Source organism: Coregonus clupeaformis, unplaced genomic scaffold, assembly GCF_020615455.1.
Source record: "Coregonus clupeaformis isolate EN_2021a unplaced genomic scaffold, ASM2061545v1 scaf1167, whole genome shotgun sequence".
NCBI classification, from domain to species: domain Eukaryota; kingdom Metazoa; phylum Chordata; class Actinopteri; order Salmoniformes; family Salmonidae; genus Coregonus; species Coregonus clupeaformis.
The window spans coordinates 53,071-77,167 of NW_025534621.1; the positions used below are offsets into that span (position 1 = coordinate 53,071).

A 24,097-nucleotide genomic window follows, 5' to 3' on the forward strand; every position below is an offset into this window, starting at 1 on the left:
GATCCAGCACCTTGGTGCTGTTCAGTAGGAACCAAAACATAAGATGAAGATAAGCCTTTCCCATAAATAATTTAGATGTTCTGTTCAAAAATGTTTTCTTCTTTGTGCCTACTGAACACAACCTAGGCAACCACTGGCTAGATAAATAAGACCAGATGAGAAAACTACCAGTGTACCTTCTTTAGAATTCATTAACCACCTCTCAAATGTGAAATATCTGACCATGCACTCATTGTATGTCTGTCTGGTTTTGGGTTGTGGTTTGGATACAGGTTCCGAGGCGGGCTTCAGCGGGCGTTCTGTTGGTGCCCGTTCGTCCGGGTATCCAGCTATGGCGAGCAGGAGTTGCGCAGCCAACAACACCCGCCACCCGATCCGGCCACCAGGGTAGCATGTTGCACCCTCTCCCGCGTGAACACCAGGACCAACAGCATCAAAAAGGCCGTCTCCAGCTGCCGTGGCAATGCCGGTGTTAGCGGAGATAACAATGGTAACCATGGCAACCTACAGGCGGTAGCTCAGTCCAACCTTTACAGTGACCCCGATGATGTGGCCGACAATCAGTTCTCCTGAGATGTTAATGATGACCACGAGCCACCTTCTAGAATGTTCACGAGTGGTTTGGAAAGTCGTTGTGAACATTTCACCCTCGAACTGTCCCTCAAACATTCCAAGCAAGCCTTTAATTATTTTATTTTTTTACCAAACATAAGTATTTCTTGTGAGTTTATTGCAAGCAGCGGTTGTTCTTTACAAAGTATTTTTGCTGGCTTGATGCAGTGAGATTCATTCGATTTCTTTGTATTTGCTTACTTTTCGAAAGCATTTATTTCAGCCTTTTCACATTTCCACACCCCCCATCTCCACGACACTGACTGGACATCTGGTAGGCTGCTGTCTCGGCGTGAGCAGAGTTGTAGGCAGATTTGTGACATCTGGACTAAGCAATGAAGGCAGAGCTTACTAGTAGTTTACCAGTGTGTGTGCGTGCATCTGTTACTCACTGGCTATTGCCTCAGGCAGTCTCCCCTTGAAAAGATTGTTAGGATGGGTTGGTGGTTGGGCATATATATAACACATAATAATGAAAAGGGAAGATTGTTGCCACAGATTGTTTATTAATGTGTCTTTCTGTACCATAATCATACATCCTTTATCAGCTTGTCGTCAGTTCCAGCAGACTGATACCACACAGATGGAAATAGCTGTGGACTGTATGTCCCTGAAATGATTAATTTCTTTAGAGAAACAGAGAGGCACCTGGGGCAAGATAGAGCATTCAATGTTTCTCTGTCAGCCTGCAATTTCCTGAGTATAAATGAGAATGATAGGATGTTCCGTTTTGTTATTGAAATTTCTCTCATAAGCTGCTTTTTATCGTTATAGGAGTTGTACAGTGCCATTTCTTTTTTACATTTATGGGATCTATGTCATATGTAAGCAGAGGATTGGTTTTTGCTTTTGTGATATACCGTGGTGTATACTTACTGTGGTTAATGCAATTTTTGCAGACACACACATGCACACACTCAGACATGCACAGACACACACATACACATGCGCGCACACACACACATTTAGCCATCAACATGAAAATATTTAATGAGGGGCGTGCTGTGAAGTACTGTGCACTGGGTACTAAAACTAATCATCAAGGAAATAGTGCAGTATTACAGTTTTTCTCCATTGGTTTGGCTCATTTCTTGAAACAGAAATTACATTCTCAAAACTCTAAGATCATTTGGCAAAACAGTCTTACAGTTCAGCACAACACTATAGCTCACTTGCAAAGCTCATATCTCTCCTAAAACTGTTCACTCATGCTTCAAAACTAAATTCCTTTCCCATATAAAGGAGTCAGTGCCACGAAAATGGCAAAGATCCTTCTCAATTGCTTTGGCTCATTTCTTGAAACAGACCGGACGTTCTCAACACTCTTGGTGCTTTAGCCAAAATAACGTGGATGGTTCGGCACAGCACCATGGTTCACCTGCAAAAGCTCATACCTCTCCCAAAACAGTTCACGCATGTGTCAAAACTAAATTTCCTTCTCATTTAAACAGTCAGTGCCCCCCAAAATGCTTCGTCCCTTTGGCATTGTGTAAGCACTGCAAGTCAAAATGTTTAATGTTTTGTCACTATGGGAGAGGACCATTGAAATATCCCTCATGTAACCACCTTTCAGTCTTAGCCCAGTCCTTCATTGACAATGGTTACTGTACTGTTTTTTGTCTAGCTAACAGAATACAATTGTGTATAAAACTGAAAAAAAAATAAATAGGATTTTAGGGTAAGAGTAGCCTCCAAGGTTTGACATCACACATTGCACTCATACTGCCAAGGAAATTGTAACCATTATCATTCACACACATAAAGTAACTTCCATACATCAGAGTAAAAAGAAAATGTATGCAGCATAATATGCTGTAATATAAACACACAAACAAAAAAACAATGAAAATTATATGCAGCCTACAGTGCTGTAAATAAAGCTGGAGTTTCACAACTAACAGTTCTTCACTGGTCGCTGTCCTCACCCTCCCTGGCCATCCACACGCTGCTGTCTGTCTGGCCACAGATTCTACGTCCACATCACAGCGTATATTCTCCCTTGCGATGCAACGAGGGAAGAAAGCGGCGTGCATGTCGCAACCATCCCCTACACTGATCTCCTGTAATATCCTCACACGCATAGCGTCCATTGCATGGAGCAGGGACCTCTGATCTTGAGCCCGATGCTCCATACACTCTCCACCTCCAAGCGGAGAAATACTCCTCAATAGGATTGAGGAAAGGAGAGTAAGGTGGTAGGAACACCATGACCATCCTTGGATGAGTAGTGAACCAAGCCCTGATGGGCGGGCCGCGGTGGAAATTCACATTGTCCCATACAATGACATATTGTGGTAGGTGAGGCCCTACGAGACCGCTCTCATTTTCAGGGATCAAATCAACATGAGGGCAAGATATGCTGGGTGTCGCCCCCTCGCTGGCCTGGGACATCCACCATGGCCGGTGGCCAATAGTATTACGCCCCGTCTTGCCTTGGCCAGGTTGAAGCCAGCTTCATCCACAAACACGAGGATGTGATGGGTCTCGTTTCCTTCCAATGCCATTATTCTCTACAATAGCGTAAAAAAAAGAAAACATCAAATCAGTCATACAGAGTCATACACTACAGTTACAGACAATTACATAGGAATGTTCTATGTTCTCCACAAGTTCAATATACTACTGGCCACTACTCCAGTGGTTCCAAACCTGGGGTACATGTACCCCTATGCAGACACTACAGGGGTATTTGACAGAAAGGGGAGGAAATCATCAATGACTAGACTTACTGAAATGTTACAGTAAAACCACAGTATTAGATAGATTTACATGGGAGGCACTAATTGCAGCTCTTTGACCCCTTTTTCTTATTGTATGTTATATTCTTCAAAATAAGGATTATAATGATAATTGCATCATACAGTAAGCTGCAGTTTTTAGGCGAAATGTTGAAGTCAGATAAATCAAATACTTCCATACCTGGATTACCTGGATACACAAATCAGGTAGTGGGTACTGAAGCCAAAAAAGTTTGGGAACCACTGCTTAAGTGTAAAAATTTTATAATGATGGACAACCAGTAACTGACTTACATGTACATACTGTACGCAGCTCTTTCACTCTATCAGAGTTCCTCTCAAATGGTACCCTGTAAACTTGCTTCATTGTCATCTGATGCTTCTTCAATATCCGGTCTATTGTGGAGATGCTTATAGAGTTGACATTTTGGAATATGGCATTGTCTTGTAGATTGCAGCGCGGATCTGTCTCAATGTGATGGCATTTTTGCCATCACCATGTTACAGATCTCTTGTTCTTGTTGTTCATTGAGAAGTTTTCCTCTGCCACCTGTGCAAGGTTGTCGTCCAATCCTAGTATAGAAGTCAAAGGACAACACTCCATTACGTAATGTATACCTTATGTATTCCTTACAGAATGAGTTACCTATGTAATTGTATTGTTGTTTTACTTACAGTAACTTTACCACAATTCTAATGCATCACTGCACAGTGACTGGAATACTACTGTAAACTGTATCATCAATACTGTGAAAATAAACTATTCCATAGTTTATTTTCTCCAATGTTTTTCTTGTCATTTTTAGTATCATAACATCCCATTGAGGTAAGATATTACTGTAGGCCTATCACACACACACACTAAATGAATAGGTAAATATCTAAATAAATATATTTCTTGCTCTATGCACAGTGTCCTGTCCTATACAACATACAATTCCATCATTGACTGACTACATACCTGTTTTCCCCTACGAAAGGTTTGGATGATGGAGGAGACTGTTGAGCCGAGGCACATTAGGCTGCACTCGGCGACCTGCCTCCCGCCATTGTGAGGCCATGGTTGATGACATGGTCTATAATTGTGGCCCGAATTTCATCCGGGACAGCATGGTGTCTTCGTGCTCCTCGGCCTCTTCCCCCTATTCCACCACCACGCACCCCTTACTCCTCCTCCTCCTCTTCTTCTTCTTCCTCTTCCTCGAGCAGGCAGTTGCCCTTGTTCATTTACTTGGCCAGGTGCCTCCATGTTCCAGAAATTGTACTGGTCCTGCATGGTCAAGCTCTTTCCCTCATGTTTGGCAGCATTCACAGTCATGGACAGCACCTGTCAGGTAACTAAACATACTGTTTGATTGGTCATCTGAGATGTGTGAAACTCCTCCTTCGTTAGTCAAGTTCTAGTTTCACCTGACTGTCAAGTGCTGTAATAAATTTATCAAATGTTCCAAGGGATTCATATATGGTATTCATGGTATTATGTTCTTGACTAATTTTGACAATTGAACAGACTATTGTGCATGTGATGACTTATACAATGAAATGGCGCTGACACGTTTTGGAGCGAACAACCATTAGACTGAGAATCAACAATCAGTTTAGATCAACAAGATCTATTCACTTGGAAATTGTGCTAAATGTAGGCTACCTGTGCTTAATCATTTGCAAAGATGTACTGAGACATTGAGACATGTACTTAGACATTTGCAATTTGATGAAATGAATGAGAAATTCAATTCTGTTGTGAACAATTGCCAAGTGGTTTGGGGTTTGTCCATGTAGTTTTGAGAATGTAATTTCTGTTTCAAGAAATAAGCCAAACCAATGGAGAAAAACTGTAAAACACAATCTGAGAGCTTTGTTTGATAAAAAACCCACCCATCCATCTCTTTTGATTCCATGAAGACATTTAATCCAGAGCTGAATCACGCTTCACCATCTGACAGTCCGACAGATGAATCTGGGTTTAGCGGATGCCAGGAGAGTGCTATCTGCCCCAATGCATAGTGCCAACTGTAAAGTTTGGTGGAGAAGGAATAATGGTCTGGGGATGTTTTTCATGGTTTTGGGCTAGGCCCCTTAGTTCCAGTTAAGGAAATCTTAAATTCTAGATGATTCTGTGCTTCCAACTTTGTGGCAACAGCTTGTGGAAGGCCCTTTCCTGTTTTAGCATGACAATGCCCCCGTGCACGCGAGGTTCATACGAAATGGTTTGTCGAGATCGGTGTGGAAGAACTTGACTGGCCTGCACAGAGCCCTGACCTCAACCCCATTAACACCTTTGGGATGAATTGCGAGCCAGGCCTAATCGCCCAACATCAGTGCTCGACTCACTAATGCTCTTGTGACTGAATAGAAATATGTCCCTGCAGCAATGTTCCAACATCTAGTGGAAAGCCTTCCCAGAAGAGTGGAAGCTGTTATCGCAGCAAAGGGGGGACCAACTCCATATCAATGCCCATGATTTTGGAATGAGATGTTTGATGAGCAGTGTAGATTTGAGCGTTCTTTCTCCATCTTCCTCACATTCCTGTCTCTCTGACTCTGTCTCTCTTTCTCTCTCTCGCTCTCTCTCTCTCTCTCTCTCTCTCTGCCCCGTATGAATGTACAATAATACAAAAATATATATTAAAATGTGCGTATATTTGCCAAAAGCGTAACATCTGTATATACTTTATTTTCAAGGTGATAAAAAATAAAAATAAACGTTGTTTACCTCAATTATAGTGAATATTTTAGGTTTAGCTTCTGTAGTGCATTGTCAAAAATGTTCAGGTCTATGTTGTGCAGTTTGATGGGTGCAGAGTTCAATCACATGTACAAAACAATACCTGTTTTATCTCCATGGCATAGTGTTTACTGCCTTTTCAAAGACTTTGTAAGGCAGTGTGTACTGCAATGTTTAGATTTATTTAAAGAGGCTCACTTACACCAAAATCAAACAACAGCATTTGGATAATATTTGTATTTTTCTCATAATTGTCATTTAGTACCAATACATGTATTCTTCATACACAGACACTTGGCCGTAAAACTCATGCTAGCTTGCATATTCATGAATGTACCCAAGTATATAAATTGTGCAAATAATTGTTAAAACTGCAATTTTTCAACTACAGAATGCGTCTAGTCTATTTCCCTATTCTGGCTACTGTGTGAATATGCATTGATTGAATAAAGGTGTTTGCTGTCCAATGCTTGTGATTCAACACTATCTTCAATCCCTACTTTAAACAGTTGCACTTCCTCATTTTTCAGGGTGTTTATTGTTCACTTGATTTATTTACTGTTCATGAAAAGACAGCAACATGGGTGATGATGTTTCTCCAAACTGCTCCAAAATGACATATCTGAGAGGACCATTTCTCTCAAGTGGACTGTGAAGAACTACATAGTTCTGCAAGTGGCCCTCAACAAGCTCTCCCCTATAATCATTGCTCACGCTGTGGTGGCCTTCAACAAGCTCTCCCCTATAATCATTGCTCACGCTGTAGTGGCCTTCAACAATCTCTCCCCTATAATTATTGCTCATGCTGTAGTGGCCCTCAACAAGCTCTCCCCTATAATCATTGCTTACGCTGTAGTGGCCTTCAACAAGCTCTCCCCTATAATCATTGCTCACGCTGTGTGGCCGCCCTCAACAAACTCTCCCCTATAATCATTGCTCACGCTGTAGTGGCCTTCAACAAGCTCTCCCCTATAATCATTGCTCACGCTATAGGGGCCCTCAACAAGCTCTCCCCTACACTCATAAACCACTAGAGTGTCAGTGTGTCATCCATGATTACAGCCTGATGTTGGGTATGCTTCTATCTCTCCATCTGGAGACAGATTGGCATTGCTGCACAGGAAAAGGAAAGGGAAAGGGGGATACCTAGTCAGTTGAACTGAAATTTGTCTTCAGTGGTCTCATCAAGTTCTTCTGACTGTGTGGATGAATGATAAGTGTGTCTCAGTGGTTTTCAAATAGCAACTTTTTTGTCCCTATTAACTGTTGGATGGGGACTGAAAATAAGAAACCCACATACAGTCTGGTACAGTCTGGTATAGTGTGTGTTTGTGTGTGTGTTTGTGTGTGTGTGTGTGTGTGTGTGTGTGTGTGTGTGTGTGTGTGTGTGTGTGTGTGTGTGTGTGTGTGTGTGTGTGTGTGTGTGTGTGTGTGCATGTTTATGTGCCTGCTGTTAGTCTCTGTGTGTGCGCATGTCTGCAAACTTGTCTGTGTACAAATGTTCCTGCAATAATTCAGTAAACCGGTGGTGCTATCTGAACATCCGCACAGTCGTCACCACATATTGACCTCCTCTCCAGGCTGAGCATACCTCAGACAGGAAAAGACAGCTGTTAAAACAGAGGAGTCTCATCTGGCTCATGTGTCAATGTAATTTACTTTTTACCCCTCTGGAAGAAATAGTGCCCTAGAAACAGTGTCACAGGAAATAGTACCCCAGAAAAAAACAGTGTCACGTACAAATAGTGCCCCCAGAGAAGCGGTCATGGACAAATAGAGAACTAGTGTCTTGGAGAAAAAGTGTGGTATGCCATTTCTATTCAAAACCAGTTTAAAATGCCATGTTGAAACTCAGGTCACAAGCGTACTGGAAATGTGAGAAGTGTAAATTTAGAGGAATAAAAGCCAAAATATGTCATAATAGTTTTTTTAATTCGCCACTGTTTGCCCCACCGCCTTTGTTATTGTTTTGTTAATGAAAGGGAGGATAAGCGGTGGAGAGGAAGCGTCTGTGAAGCTGGTCAAAAAAAATGTGCAGTACATATTCTGCTGTTATTGCGTGTGCAATGATGTCCGAGGGACATTTTGCAGTAACTTCTTGTAATATCCAAAAGCGGGTGCGGCTGTTTCACCAATTAAGGATTCCAGCTTTAAAGGCCCAGTGCAGTCAAATTCAGTTTTGTATCATATTGTGAAGCAGCTGATTAAACTAACACTGTAAAAGTGTGAAGCTTCTTGTCGCGCTCGTTGATGAGCGGGTCAGACCAAAGCGCAGCGTGATGCATACATGTTCATTTAACCGAATAAACCACGACAAAACAACAAACTAAGCGAAACGTGAAGTCCAAGGTACACAAAAACATACCTCACACGGAACAAGATCCCACAACTCAATAGTGCCCATAGGCTGCCTAAGTATGGTCCCCAATCAGAGACAATGGGCGACAGCTGCCTCTGATTGGGAACCACACCGGCCAATATAGAAATACAAATACTAGAAAACCAACATAGAAATACACAACATAGAACATACACACCCTGACTCAACTTATCCGAGTCCCCTGAGTCAGGGGTGACATACCCCGAACCTGGAGAGGGGCTGGCGTCTGGGTCTGGACTGGAGCCGCTGGCCGGAGCTGGACCAGGCACCGGTGGGGCGGACTGCTCGGCTCCGGACTGGAGCCCGGTGGAGCGGACTGCTCTGGCTCCGGAGTGGAGCAGCTGGCCGGGCTGGGTCAGGCACCGGTGGAGCGGACTGCTCTGGCTCTGAGTGGAGCCGCTGACCGGGGCTGGACTGACCGGTGAAGCGGATTGCTCTGGCTCGGGGTGGAGCAGCTGGCCGGAGCTGAACATGGCCGGTGGAAGCGGACTGCTCTGGCTCCGGGTAGAGCAGCTGAACAGGCGCGGGCCGTGCGGACTGGCCCTGCGCACCACTGGCTTGGTGCGAGGAGCAGGAACAGGGTGGACCGGGCTGGCCGCGTGCACCACTGGCTTGGTGTGAGTGGCAGGAACAGGCCAGCGGGCTGGCGACACGCACCACTGGCTTGGTGCGAGGGACAGGGCAGCCGGACCGGGCTGGCGACGCGCACCACTGGCTTGGTGCGAGGGCAGGAACTTGGCCGGGCCGGCTGGGAACACGCACCACTCTGCGGGGGCAGGCGCGGTCCGATTGGACTGGCGACACGCACCACTCTTGGTGCGAGAGCGGGACTGGGTTCCTTTGTTAGCCCCGGCTCCTTCTGCTGCCTAACCAGCTCCTCTCGCGTGCCTCTACACCTTCCTTCTGCTCCCTCCGAACCAATAGCCCCCGTAATCTGGTGGCCTCCTCTCCTAACCAGCAGATCCGCCCCTGTAGCGGCCTCCTGCTGCCTCGTCATCCACACCGCCCCCCAAAAAAAATTATTGGGATTGCCTCTCCACCTAATTAGGGTCATCTTTCTTGCCAATCCTCTCTCATCTCCTGCCAAGTCCATCCTCTCTGCTCCTCCTCGGCGCACTGCTTGGTCCAGGTCTGGTGGGATCTTCTGTCACGTATCGTTGGTTATTGTTTTTGTAGTTGTGTTTATTCGTTTAATAAACATGTTGGCATATCGCGCTGCGCCTTGGTCCGTCCGTTTATGAGCGAGCGTGCCACTTCTAATCAGCAGGTTTTGCAAGGGTGGAATTTCGGTTGCCTGGAGACATCACCAAGTGGTAAGTAAATGAAGTTGCAAAGAGAGTTGCAAACCTCTCTGCCAATAACAGATAGTTTTTCAGTTTTCAGGTGCTCTCTCTGTCCCCCACAAAGAACACTCCCAGACAGTCCTAGCAAAATTCTTGGTGAGAATTGTTTTTGTTGCTAAAAAAGCTATTTTTGTTCATTTTTGACCATTTTTAGTAGAAAACTATTACAGTAAGATAGGCTACTTAATTGTTATTTAATATTTATATAAAAGCGGCAGCATTGGGCCTTTAACTTTAAATAAATTGTGATCCTGACTCACTCACTGCTTTGTTGATGTACCAAGTTTTTTTTAAAGGATGTTGAGGAAACAGGAAATGTTATCACACTAATTCTTCTTCGGAAAATACCACACACACTCACACACACACAACCAACATGTACGCATGCGCGCCTACACACAATCATAATAACAAGAGGCAGGTGAGCCGTTTGCTGTTATCGAGATGTCACAGAGAATCAAACTTTATTAGGAGGTCCCAGCAACTTAAAGCTTGGGCATGTGATTTATTTTACCCCAGCAGGACATTGATTCATCAGTTACACTTTATTTTACAATCCACTGTTTACCTGATATTTACTAAGAAATGACATTCGGAAGTGGTTATTACATCAGATTTAGTAATAAATTACTCCTTTTAAAATTAATTTAGATAAGCACCACTGTATTGTTTGGAACCATGTGGTTACCAGTTGTTCTCTGGGTACCAGAAAGCACCTATTGTTACCTTGTCATTTTCAAATAAATACCTACAGGCGAACTCAACACCACGAACAAGACACTTCCTGGAAACCTGGATACAAACTAATGTTTTGCTTAGAATTACATTTTATATGCTGACTGGTGTTGTTCAGCAGTCAGCATTGCCACAATAACAACACGCGTTCACGTGCTTTCATTCCTTCTTTTGAGAAGAAAAACTTGACAAACGTCCAAAAAATTAAATTTGAAAAAATGCTAAAATGCTATTACAGTGAATCACTTTTGAAGGAATCTAAGAATAGCAAAGCACCCTTTACTGGCTCAAACAGCGACCAATCAGCCTGTTACCAACCCTTAGTAAACTTTTGAAGAAAATGGTGTTTAACCAGATACAATGCTATTTCACCGTAAACAAATTAACAACAGACTTTCACACGCTTATAGGGAAGGGCATTAATCATGTACGGCACTTCCACAAATGACTGATGATTGGCTGAGAGAAATTGTAATAAAAGGTTGTGGCAGCTGTTTTGTTAGACTTCAATGCAGCTTTTAACATTAAAATCATAATTTGCTGCTGAAAAAAACATATGTGTTATGGCTTTACATCCCCTGCTATATTGTGGATCGAGAGCTACCTGTCTAACAGAACACAGAGGGTGTTCTCTACTGGAAGCCTCTCCAACATTATCCAGGTAGAGTCAGGCATTACCCAGCGCAGCTGTCTAGGCCCTTTACTTAAAAAAATCTTTACTAATGACCTGTCACTGGCACTAAGTAAAGCCTTTGTGTCATTATATGCTGATGACTCAACACTGTACAGGTCAGCTACCACAGCAAGTGAAATCACTGCAACACTTAACAAAGAGCTGCAGTCAGTTTCAGAATGGGCGGCAAGAAATAAGCTGGTCCTAAATATTTCAAAAACTAACATAATTTTATTTGGGACAAATCATTCACTAAACCCTAAACCTCAACTAAATCTTGTAATGACTAATGTGGAAGTTGAAGAGACTAACCTGCTTGGTCTAACCCTGGATTGTAAGCTGTCATGGTCAAAACATATTGTAGCGAACATCGGCGAGTTCTGTCCATAATAAAGAGCTACTCTGCTTTCTTGACATCGCTATCAACAAAACAAGCACTACAGGCCCTAGTTTTTGTCTCACCAGGACTACTGTCCAGTCATATGGTCAAGTCCCACAAAGAAGGACAATTACAGTTGGCCCAGAAGAGATCAGCACAGCTGGCCCTTCGATGTACACGGAGAGCCAGCATTGATAATATGCATGTCAATCTCTCTGGCTCAGGGTGGAGGAGAGATTGACTGCATCACTGCTTGTCTTTGTGGAGGTATTGACATGTTGAAATGCTCGAGCTGTCCGTTTAAGCGACTAGCGCCAGCTCGGACTCCAATCCATGCCCCACAAGACATGCCACCAGAGGTCTCTTCACAGTCCCCAAATCCAGAACAGACTATGGGAAACACACAGTACTACAAAGAGCCATGACTACATGGAACTCTATTCCACATCATGTAACTCAGTCAAGCAGTAAAATCAGATTTAAAAAAACAGATAAAACAACAACTTATCGAACAGCGCGGTGTGTGATGAAACACACATAGGCACACACACAGCATTCTCAAACACATGCTAACACACCTGCCACTGGCACTGGGGTAAAGCCTGTGTGTCTTTGTATGATGATGACTGAACACTGTACACACATACATTTTAATATTTTTATTTTGCTGTATTATTGATTTTTGTAACTGTAATATGTTATGGTAGAGTAGCGTGTAATATAGTTTTATTGTATGTTATTGTGATTGGACCCCAGGAAGAGTAGCTGCTGCCTTGGCAACAACTAATGGGGATCCGGAATAACTACAAATGCAAATGTCTGTGCATTAGTAGCTAAGCTACATACATGCAATTGTGTGTGTGTGTGTGTGTGTGTGTGTGTGTGTGTGTGTGTGTGTGTGTGTGTGTGTGTGTGTGTGTGTGTGTGTGTGTGTGTGTGTGTGTGTGTGTGTGTGTGTGTGTGTGTGTGTGTGTGTGTGTGTGTGTGTGTGTGTGTGTGTGTGTGCATGTACACCTTCATTTTGTTAGAGATCAGTCCCGATGGTCAGGAAAACAGAGAAATGCAGCCTTTGCTCAGCAACCTATTAGAGGAGCCTTCAGAGGTTAAAGAAGACCTGGTGTGAGGATAAAAAGAACGAGAGAGAAAGTGAGAGAGAAGAAGAGAGAAAAAAAAGGGAGGGGGTGGAAGGGGGGTTAGTTAATTTCCAATCAGCAAGATTGCTGTTCATGCTGAACAGAGTTGAGTCTGAACATTTCACACACTAGAATCTAAGCCGGGCCTTACCTGGAAAAGAGGTAACAGTCGTGATTGCTGTGAGTCCTTGAGGTTGTCAGAACAATCTCTCTGTGCTTCTCCTCATCATCATTGTTCACTACTTCATATACTTCAGCCACCCTAAAGACCCCTGTCGGAGATTACAGCTGCTAAATGCTTTCTGAGTCACAAGTGTGGGCATCTGCATTGACTACAGTGCAGGAAGTGATGTTGAAAAAGGGTCCCACAGTCTAAAGCAGCATCCTCCAGTCGGCACGATTGGCCTTCGTTGAGGTGAACCTCCCCCAATCGCACTTCTGACCCTACTTGTGCCTTATACTTTTTGCTTTACCCACAAAACACAGTTTGGCAGTTATTTGCCTTCAAAAGCCTCATGGCATCCATCAGCAGGAAGTGGAGGGATTTGAAGCGTAAGTCACCGTTACAGACATTGACATTCCCACCCCTGAGTCTCCACTACATTGTTGAAAGTCTTTCGAAATCCTTTCCCCCATGCCCGTAAACCACCAATGCAGACGTAAATTCCTTGACACTTCCTGGGATTAACTTTGTACAATGCTTTGCCTCCCCATACAGCATGATATTCCATACAGGCATTCAGCTACACTTTCAATAGACCCCCTTCTTTAGAATCTGCTCTCGAGCATTGAATATATTGGTCATCCACTGCATTAGTAGCCATATCCACTTGCTTTACCATAGCAGTAACCTAAAGAATAGAGAGCAGTTAAAAATTTTTAATCCCAGAGAAATTGGCAAACTACTCAAGTGGGACTCAACTTTTTCATAACATTCTAATTTCGCAATTTTGTGCCATCTGACCTTTTATCAATATTTTCCCACGACCCTTTGATTTTGGGAAAATATCACTACTTAACCTCGTATCACATTTTTCTCTCATTGAATTTGACCCTTTACACTCAAGGGAATTGGCCTATATGGACAGGGCCAAATTAAAATGTTTCTAACTGAACAAATATGAGGCAGCCTATGCATAACCATGGTAAAACTGAAAGGGAACACTTTGGAGATGATGAGGAAATGGTCAGAACAAAGGTGAGGACACAACAGTCCACCTGACACAATACAGAATCCAGATAATTTACTTGATGAAGATGGATTGTGTATGTGTGCCATTCAGAAGGTGAATGGGCAAGACAAAAGATTGAAGTGCCTTTGGGGTATGGTGGTAGGTGCCAGGCACACCAGTTTGAGTGTGTCAAGAACTGCAATGCTGCTGGGTTTTTCACGCTCAGCAGTTTCCCATGTATATCAAGAATGGTCCACTACCCAAAGGCAGGGGCGGTGTGTTCATTAGGGCGTATGGGGCTGACGCACTGCCTAAGGGAAAAGGAAGGGATTTTTTTTCTAATCAATTATATCACGGCAGCAGTAGTTATCAGTGTTCTAATCTGCGTCTGATCTGCCACTAAATGTCCAATCAGGCCAAAGTCGTGCTTAAATGTCCCGCCCGTTTTGGGGCGATTTCAGTCAGGTTGAAAATCGGCCAGAAGTCTCTCATAGCCTCTTGTAAAATCAATTTTTTCAAATATCAGAGCTTTCAATACAATCTCTATGGGTTTCTGAGGGCTTGCACTTACGGCGCTTTGTCATACGTAACTAACCATGAGCGTAACTAAGAAAGAGCGGGTAGCCTCATCAATCAATTCACTACTACTGTCAAAATGGCTAGCCTTCAGTGCAACTTCGATTGTCTCTTTGAAAGAAGTTCCTTTTTGTCGGCGAACAAATCAAGATAAATTGCATGGAAACAATTAGGACCTCCCAGACCAAATTTAATAATTCAACAGGTTTCTACTAAGCAGAGTGTGAACACTGTCTCCGAAATCGAGGCGACCTCATAGATGTTTTGAAGCCATTGGGACGGGTTCGTTGTGGTTCATTTGACCAGCCCACCGTGAGAGAGGCATCTGGCTACGTGAGGATGCTACACGATGAAGATTTTATTTTTTTCCTGCGGCTTTTTCACAAAATCATGCCCCACGTCGACATTCTGTACCAGAAGCTACAGAAGAAGGACATCGACTGCTGTCTTTATCAAGCGTGCCCTCGACAGCTTCACAAGCAGTGTGCAGGCCATAAGGTAAGATTAAACAATATCATTCGATCTTTCTCAAAGCAGAGCTTTATTTGAAAATGTATGCATGAAAGGAGACTGCATTTGTGTTTGAAATTACATTATTCTCATTATATATGGCAAGTGGTGTAATCTAGTTTATTTTATATACTATGTGTACTGTACAGTGGTGCTCATAAGTGTATGAACACATTCTAAAGTTGACTAAAAAGAGGAATACAAAAATAAAAAAAATCATCTTTTGGAAATTGATCTTAATGACTTAATTAAAAAAGTTGGAAAATCCAACCTTTAAGGACACCAATTTTCTTTTCTTTTTTATTCCTCTTTTTAGTCAACTTTAGCATGGGATCAAAAGCTTATGAGCACCACTGCTACTGTGCTGAACATCCAGGCTATGTGAGACACAAAGGCTAACTTAAACACTAAAGACTTTATGCATCCCTGCCCATTTTAAGTGGAACTGAAGTATTTGTACTATACATGGATACATTGCATATACCTGTGCATCACATAGACAACAATACTGTACAAAGCCAACAAACACATTGGTCTGTTTGCCTTCAGGGACTCCTCTCAACAGCAGCTGCAAGAAGCAACAGGAGCCAAAAGACCCAGAACAGCTTTGAGAAGAGGAGAAGCAGAGGCTGTCTGAAGAGGTCTGCAACACCATCCTGGATCACACCAAAGAAAGGTTCTCTTTCTCTGGCCACCTTGTGAGTGCTACCTTACTGCAAGCAGACATGTTTGAAAAGGTACCCATTCATTTCCTGATGAGGCTCTGAATGCCACTGTGAATGCATACCCCATGCTGAGCAAGGCAAAGCTCAAGACAGAACTATCTCTGATCTATGAGAATCCTGAATTCAAGGGATGCTGTGGTGCACTGGCACTGTACCAGGTTCTCATGAGCTACAACCTCCAGGAGACGTTCTCTGAGACTGTGACTCTGTTGAACATCCTCATAACTACTCCCATGACAACAGCTGAAGCGAGAGATGTTTCTCAACTTTGAACGAGTTAAGACATTCCTGCGAAATTCAATGGGCCGGAACATCTGAATGCACTGGCCATGCTTTCCATGGAGAGGGAACTAGTCCTCAGCATGCCTGATTTCAATGAGAAAGTCATTGGCAACAGCTTTGCTGTATTGAAACAGAGAAGAGAACAGTTTCAGTATAGTAATGTAGCCTCTCTCTCTCTTTGTCCCTCCCTGTCTGTCTCTTTAACACACACACGCCCAAATCAGTTCACAGTTGATGTTGTTTAAAATAGTTATTTTTCATTTTTTTTTAAAGTATTTTAAAAAAAATAATCTGTTCATGTTCATTTTTACAAATCTATACAATTGGCCAGAATATGGTTGTTCATATTTACAAATCTATACAATTGGCCAGAATATGGTTGTTCATTTTACAAAGCCATACAGATAGCTGTGTTTACCTTTTCTAGAAATTACTTTCAAATTCTGTTTTCAGGCAAAATGTCTATCACTGTTCATTTTCACAAATCTATACAAGAGGGCAGAATATGGAAGTCTATAAAAATGTCTTATTACCAATAACTTGCATCAATGTTTTCAGTAGCCTCTATCAAAAGCTCCTGCTTGCTTGTTGTGAATTATGCTCAGGTGCACATATTTCCAATTCAACCATGAGGCAAAAAATGTGGTAAAAGCTCTTGTTGATCCTGCAATCTGAACAAATACCAAGATGCTGTATTTTCAGCTGATATTTCATTTGTTTATGGAAATGCATATTGTTTATGCAGTGTTGAGGAATGTGAAAGAACACCCTTGATTATTTTTACTGTGATAACTTATTTTGATTTTGTAAGCCAACACTTTTGAGATCAGTCAATAAATGCTTCTGGTATTGACTTATATGCTGCCCCTGTCTTCATGTTGTTGCTGGACATATCTTTTTAAAAATGTGTGTAGGTCACCTAAATCATCAGAAAAATTGCCCCCCCTGAGAATTTTTTCAGGAGCCGCCACTGCCCAAAGGACATCCAACTTGACACAACTGTGGGCCAGCATCCCTGTAGAACGCTTTCGACACCATGTAGTCCAGGCCCTGATGAATTGAGGCTGTTCTGAGGGCAAAGGGGGGTGCAACTCAATATTATTAGAAAGGTGTTCCTAATATTGTGTACACTCAGTATATAGTAATATGGCTTGTGGATCATTCTGTGTTAATCTTATGTAGCAGGCAGCAGGGTGTGGCATAGAGGAGAGTATTGATGACAGATAATACAGAGTAGCATAGTTACAACCAGCAAGTGGCTGGCATATTTATTAGAAAAAATAAGTGAACAAGTTTAAACCACGTCAGTTATACCAGGACCTGTGCATATTGATATTAGCACCACAGTTGTAAGGCAAGCTTGACCTCAACTCCTCGTTGCAGAAACCCCCATGTGCTTCAATGAGGCAACACTCAAAAGTCTTTGTTCTTCAATTCTGTTCCAGGGGACACAGAGTGTGTGCAGGTTTTAGTTCCAGTCCAGTAGGACTAAAACATCTGATTCAACTAATCAAGGGCTTTATGATCGGTTGATTAGTTGTATCCAGTGACCCCAGTGTTGGGCTGGAACAAAAGCCTAAACACCATGCATGTTTCCGGGATAAGGATGAAATATTAGCCAAAACATGTGTGGCTCCAGCTGTGATTGAGTCAGTGCAAAAACTTTGTATCTAAGACCTACAGGCTAGTGCTACTGTGATTTTGAGGATGGCTTGAGCTTGGAGAAAGGGCACTCTCTGTCCACATCCCTCATAGGGATGACAGTAATTTCCCCTCACACATATTACACAAGCCAAATATTAAAGAGGTCATACATACTGTATGTCTGGACATTCAGGTTATGAGCCTTACATCATTCATTAAATGTAAATGCTTATCACCCCAATGTATGTAAAGTTGTCTCCAGCTGGAGAAGCTTACTACTTAGGATTATCTAATACATTTAATCAGTCAATCAAACAATCCTTCCCACCCCATCTCAATGCATATATGCCAAAGGTGGCCTGTCCAACACTCAAAAATACTAAATGTATTGCTTTATTTGATATAAAAACAAGAGGCAAATGGTCATTTTAAAGATAAATTATATCTATGAAAACTGGACACCACTCACACTCAATTGTTGTGATACCCAAATTATTGGCAAATGTATACGACATTGTTTTAAAGGTCTTATCTAATCACCATTATATTTTTTTACAAGAACAATAAAAGAGAATATCATTATGCTAAGAGGGGTTTGACAAGTTTGTGCTTTGTCACCATTGATGAATATCTATGTGTCTGTGTGCATTGATTTGCGGACCAGTCAAAGTTTGGACACCACTACTCGTTCAAGGATTTTCTTTATTTTTACTATTTTCTACATTGTACAATAATAGTGAAGATATCAAAACTATGAAATAACACATATGGAATCATGTAGTAACCAAAAAAGTGTTCAACAAAACAACATATATTTTATATTTGAGATTCTTCAAATAGCCACCCTTTGCCTTGATGACAGCTTTGCACACTCTTGACATTCTCTCAACCAGCTTCACCTTGAATGCTTTTTTCAACAGTCTTGAAGGGAGTTCCCACATATGCTGAGCATTTGTTGGCTGCTTTTCCTTCACTCTACGGTCCGACTCATCCCAAACCATCTCAATTGGGTTGAGGTCGGTGGATTGTGGAGACCAGGTCATCTGATAGAGCACTCCATCATCTCCTTCTTGGTAAAATAGCCTGGAGGTGTGTTGGGTCATTGTCCTGTTGAAAAACAAATTATAGTCCCACTAAGCCCAAACCAGATGGGTTGGCGTATCGCTGCAGAATGCTGTGGTAGCCATGCTGGTTAAGTGTGCCTTGAATTCTAAATATATCACAGTGTCACCAGCAAAGCACCCCCACACCATAACACCTCCTCCTCCATGCTTTACGGTGGGAACTACACATGTGGAGGTCATCCGTTAACCCACACCGCGTCTCACAAAGACACGGCGGTTGGAAAAATCTCAAATTTGGACTCCAGACCAAAGGACAGATTCCCACCGGTCTAATGTCCATTGCTCATGTTTCTTGGCCCAAGCAGGTCTCTTCTTATTATTGGTGTCCTTTAGTAGTGGTTTATTTGCAGCAATTCGACCATGAAGGCCTGATTCACACTGTCTCCTCTGAACAGTTGATGTTGAGATGTGTCTGTGACTTGAACTCTGTGAAGCATTTATTTGGGCATTTCTGGGCTGGTAACTCTAATGAACTTATCCTCTGCAGCAGAGGTAAATCTGGGTCTTCAGTTCCTGTGGCAGTCCTCGTGAGAGCCCGTTTCATCATAGCGCTTGATGGTTTTTGCGACTGCGCTTGAAGAAATTTTCAAAGTTCTGGACATTTTCCGTATTGACTGACCTTCATGGACTGTCATTTCTCTTTGCTTATTTGAGCTGTTCTTGCCATAATATGGACTTGGTCTTTTACCAAATAGGGGCTTTCTTCTGTATACCTTGTCACGACACAACTGATTGGCTCAAACACATTAAGAAGGAAAAAAAATTCCACAAATTAACTTTTAAGAAGACACACCTGTTAATTGAAATGCATTCCAGGTGACTACCTCATCGAAGCTGGTTGAGAGAATGCCAAGAGTGTGCAAAGCTGTCATCGAGGCAAAGGGTGGATATTTGAAGATGCTCAAATATAAAATATACTTTTTGGTTACTACATGATTCCATATGTGTTATTTCATAGTTTTGATGTCTTCACTATTATTCTACACTGTAAAAAATTGTTAAAATGAAGAAAAACCCTTGAATGAGTAGGTGTGTCCAAACTTTTGACTGGTAGTGTACATGTTGGTGTGTGTGAGTGTGTTTGTCCTTTTCAATAGACGTGGTAAAGAGGTCAATGAAACTCGACCAAAACAATGGAAATGCCATCGAAACGCATGGGGGGAAAGAGGCTGTTGGGGAAAGATCCAGAATCTCCTCATTGCCCACCAGCAAAAATTACCCTACATTTAGGCTATTGTTTATATCACACTATGTTGAGGTAAAAATCAGAGTATAATGCTAGTATTGATGTCAACCCCAATACATGTTCATGTCATCATCACCAATAAACTGCATTACAGTTAAAAACGACTTTGACTACCACCATCGATTTCTACGCTATCTATGGTACCAGTTCATACGAATGTGAGTTAGCCTTTAGCAGTCACTTCTTCTAAACCTGAAAAGGGACTACTTCTAAATGTTATGCAGCGAAAACAGAAAAAATATATCCAAATCAGACTTAGTAACCACATTGTGGGCATGTTATAATAAATAACAAATTACAATTTGACAAATATCTATTTTGTTAAATCCGATTTGTTCAATGTGCGCTAATCTGCCGTCCTTCTTCTATCCCCCCATGGTCTCAGTTCCATTGACTTCTTTACCGCATCTATTAGCATTCAAAACTTGTTTATCAGAGATGATCAGTCCTGGTGATCAGGGAGATAGAGAGAGATACAGCCACAAGAACAGACAGACTACTGCCAAGCCATTGAGTAGAGGAGCCTGTGGGGATGATTGATGGAGGACTCATACTTGTAGGAGATCTGGTGAGACAAACAGACAAAGACAGACTTTAATTCTCCAAAGAATAAGGTAGACATTTTAAAACCACTTGACTCTTGTGTCGTCTACACCTATTTGGTAGTCTAATGTTGTTATATCTTTTCGAACGGTTTACATAGCCTGGCCTCACCTGGGGAAGAGGTAACAGTCGCGGACGCTGTCAATGCTGTGAGTCCTTGAACTTGTCAAAAGCGATCTCTCTGTACTCGTGATCTTCATTGCTTACACTCTTTACTTCAGCCACCCTAAAGACCTCTGCTGGGGATATCAGCTGATCAATGCTTTCTGAGAGGCAAGTGTAGTCCTCCACGTTGACTACAGTGCAAGAAGTGATGTTGAAAAGGCTCCCATTGTCTGTAGCAACTTCCTCCGAGTCGGAACGTTTGGCCTTGGTTGAGGTAAACCTCCCCAAATCGCACTTCTGACCCTACTTGTGCCTCATACATTTTGCTTGAGCCACGAAACACAGTTTGGCAGTTATTTGGCTTCAAAAGCCTCATGGCATCCATCAGCAGGAAGTGAAGGGATTTGAACTGGAAGTTGCCATTATAGACATTGACATTCCCACCTTGATTCTCCACTGCATTGTTGAAATTCTTTCTGAACGCATTTCCCCCATGGTCGTAAGCCACCAATGCAGTCGTGTGTTCCTTGACGCCTCCCGGGATTAACTTTGTACACTGCTTTACCCCCCAGGCAGCACTATACTCTGGACTGCTATTCAGTTCTTCTTTCAGCAGACCCCCTTCCAAAACCTTCTCCAGCATCTGCTGCCGACAGTGAGTGTACTGCTCATCCACGGCATTAGGAGCCATGTCCATTTGCTTTGGCAGAGGAGTCACCTGTAATAGTACAGAGAATTGTTACCTTTTGTAATACAGGTAGTATCACAGTGTAACAATGTATCTTACATACAGTGGGGGAAAAAGTATTTAGTCAGCCACCAATTGTGCAAGTTCTCCCACTTAAAAAGATGAGAGAGGCCTGTAATTTTCATCATAGGTACACGTCAACTATGACAGACAAAATGAGGAAAAGAAATCCAGAAAATCACATTGTAGGATTTTTTATGAATTTATTTGCAAATGATGGTGGAAAATAAGTATTTGGTCAATAACAAAAGTTTCTTAATACTTTGTTATATACCCTTTCTTGGCAGTGACACAGGTTAAACGTTTTCTGTAAGTCTTCACAAGGTTTTCACACACTGTTGCTGGTATTTTGGCCCATTCCTCCATGCAGATCTCCTCTAGAGCAGTGATGTTTTGGGCTGTCGCTGGGCAACACGGACTTTCAACTCCCTCCAAAGATTTTCTATTGGGTTGAGATCTGGAGACTGGCTAGGCCACTCCAGGACCTAGAAATGCTTCTTACGAAGCCACTCCTTCATTGCCCGGGCGGTGTGTTTGGGATCATTGTCATGCTGAAAGAGCCAGCCACGTTTCATCTTCAATGCCCTTGCTGATGGAAGGAGGTTTTCACTCAAAATCTCATGATACATGGCCCCATTCATTCTTTCCTTTACACGGATCAGTCGTCCTGGTCCCTTTGCAGAAAAAACAGCCCCCAAAGCATGATGTTTCCACCCCCCATGCTTCACAGTAGGTATGGTGTTCTTTGACTGCAACTCAGCATTCTTTGTCCTCCAAACACGACGAGTTGAGTTTTTACCAAAAAAGTTCTATTTTGGTTTCATCTGACCATATGACATTCTCCCAATCCTCTTCTGGATCATCCAAATGCACTCTAGCAAACTTCAGACGGGCCTGGACATGTACTGGCTTAAGCAGGGGGACACGTCTGGCACTGCAGGATTTGAGTCCCTGGCGGCGTAGTGTGTTACGGATGGTAGGCTTTGTTACTTTGGTCCCAGCTCTCTGCAGGTCATTCACTAGGTCCCCCCGTGTGGTTCTGGGATTTTGCTCACCGTTCTTGTGATCATTTTGACCCCACGGGGTGAGATCTTCGTGGAGCCCCAGATCGAGGGAGATTATCAGTGGTCTTGTATGTCTTCCATTTCCTAATAATTGCTCCCACAGTTGATTTCTTCAAACCAAGCTGCTTACCTATTGCAGATTCAGTCTTCCCAGCCTGGTGCAGGTCTACAATTTTGTTTCTGGTGTCCTTTGACAGCTCTTTGGTCTTGGCCATAGTGGAATTTGGAGTGTGACTGTTTGAGGTTGTGGACAGGTGTCTTTTATGCTGATAACAAGTTCAAACAGGTGCCATTAATACAGGTAACGAGTGGAGGACAGAGGAGCCTCTTAAAGGAAAAAGTTACAGGTCTGTGAGAGCCAGAAATCTTGCTTGTTTGTGACAAAATACTTATTTTCCACCATAATTTGCAAATAAATTTTTTAAAAATCCTACAATGTGATTTTCTGGATTTTTTTTTCTCAATTTGTCTGTCATAGTTGATGTGTACCTATGATGAAAATTACAGGCCTCTCTCATCTTTTTAAGTGGGAGAACCTGCACAATTGGTGGCTGACTAAATACTTTTTTCCCCACTGTATAGGCACTCAACAAGTTATGACAGTAACATTCCAATTAGCCAAGTTCAAATTCAAGCATTGGCCAAATTAGCCAACTCTGACCCAAATTTAGGACATTAAGGCCAGTTTCCCAGACCCAGAGTAAGCTTACTCCTTCACTAAAAACATGCTCAATGGAGAGTCCAGGAAAAGGCTCGCTCTAGATCTGGGAAACTGGCCCAGAAGTCTATCTACACAGTATGATGGTTCAATCAATTAAATGTTATGGCAAATGTATACATCTTTTAATGTGTTTGGTCAAAACTCTTACCATGTGAGAGAGCGCAGCAACGAGGATCAATATGAATATCTTCTCTCTCTGGCCCTGCATTTTCCCAGCAATGGCTCCCTCGTCTGTTCTGGTGGTCAATGAATGAGGGATTGAGAGGAGATCAGACAGATCAGAGATGAGAAATGAAATGCAATCAAGAGTAAATTACATAGAATAGAAAATAATCTTAAACATACACACAGACACAGATTTACTGTTTGTCTTTCATCAGAAAATGTCCAAGTAATGTTTAACTACACAACTACTGCCCCTGCTCACAGGTATTATTCTGAAAGTTTAAGTATCTACTACACAGATATTTTCAGTGTGGTATGTTCGTAGACTCAAGTGTAAGTAGCCTACAGCTGTTTTAATTAAGTAAGTTCTACTATTAATCACTCAAACTATAGGCCTACAATTCACTTTTATAAAAGGCCCTAAAACCTAAGCATAACATGGGACAATCAAAAGAATACATGAACGATAAGAATTGGAAATATACCTTCAGAGTAGTGGGGTGCTCTCCTTGGGTAGGATAAATCACAGAATGAGAGAATATCAGTGTGCCTCTCTTCAGGGGCATTTGCACATATTTTCCACTCACTCCTGATTACCAAAAATGGAAAGAAACCGAGGCACTTATCTTTCAGAGCAACTCCCTTTTCCTTCCTCCTGACCATAGGAGGAAATAACATATTTTTTCGCATC

At 42.4% G+C, this 24,097-nt stretch overlaps 1 protein-coding gene across 1 annotated transcript; it reads right to left on the reverse strand.

Annotated features, from left to right (window-relative positions):
* Positions 1–20,859: 20,859 nt before the first annotated feature.
* Positions 20,860–23,981, reverse strand: LOC121558527 (T-cell ecto-ADP-ribosyltransferase 2-like). The gene is made up of 3 exons (XM_045217659.1): positions 23,892–23,981; positions 23,390–23,472; positions 20,860–21,426 (listed from the first exon to the last, which is right to left on the reverse strand). The coding sequence occupies exons 2-3, from the start codon at positions 23,447–23,449 to the stop codon at positions 20,860–20,862; spliced, it is 627 nt and encodes a 208-aa protein (XP_045073594.1). The 5' UTR covers positions 23,450–23,472; positions 23,892–23,981.
* Positions 23,982–24,097: the final 116 nt, after the last annotated feature.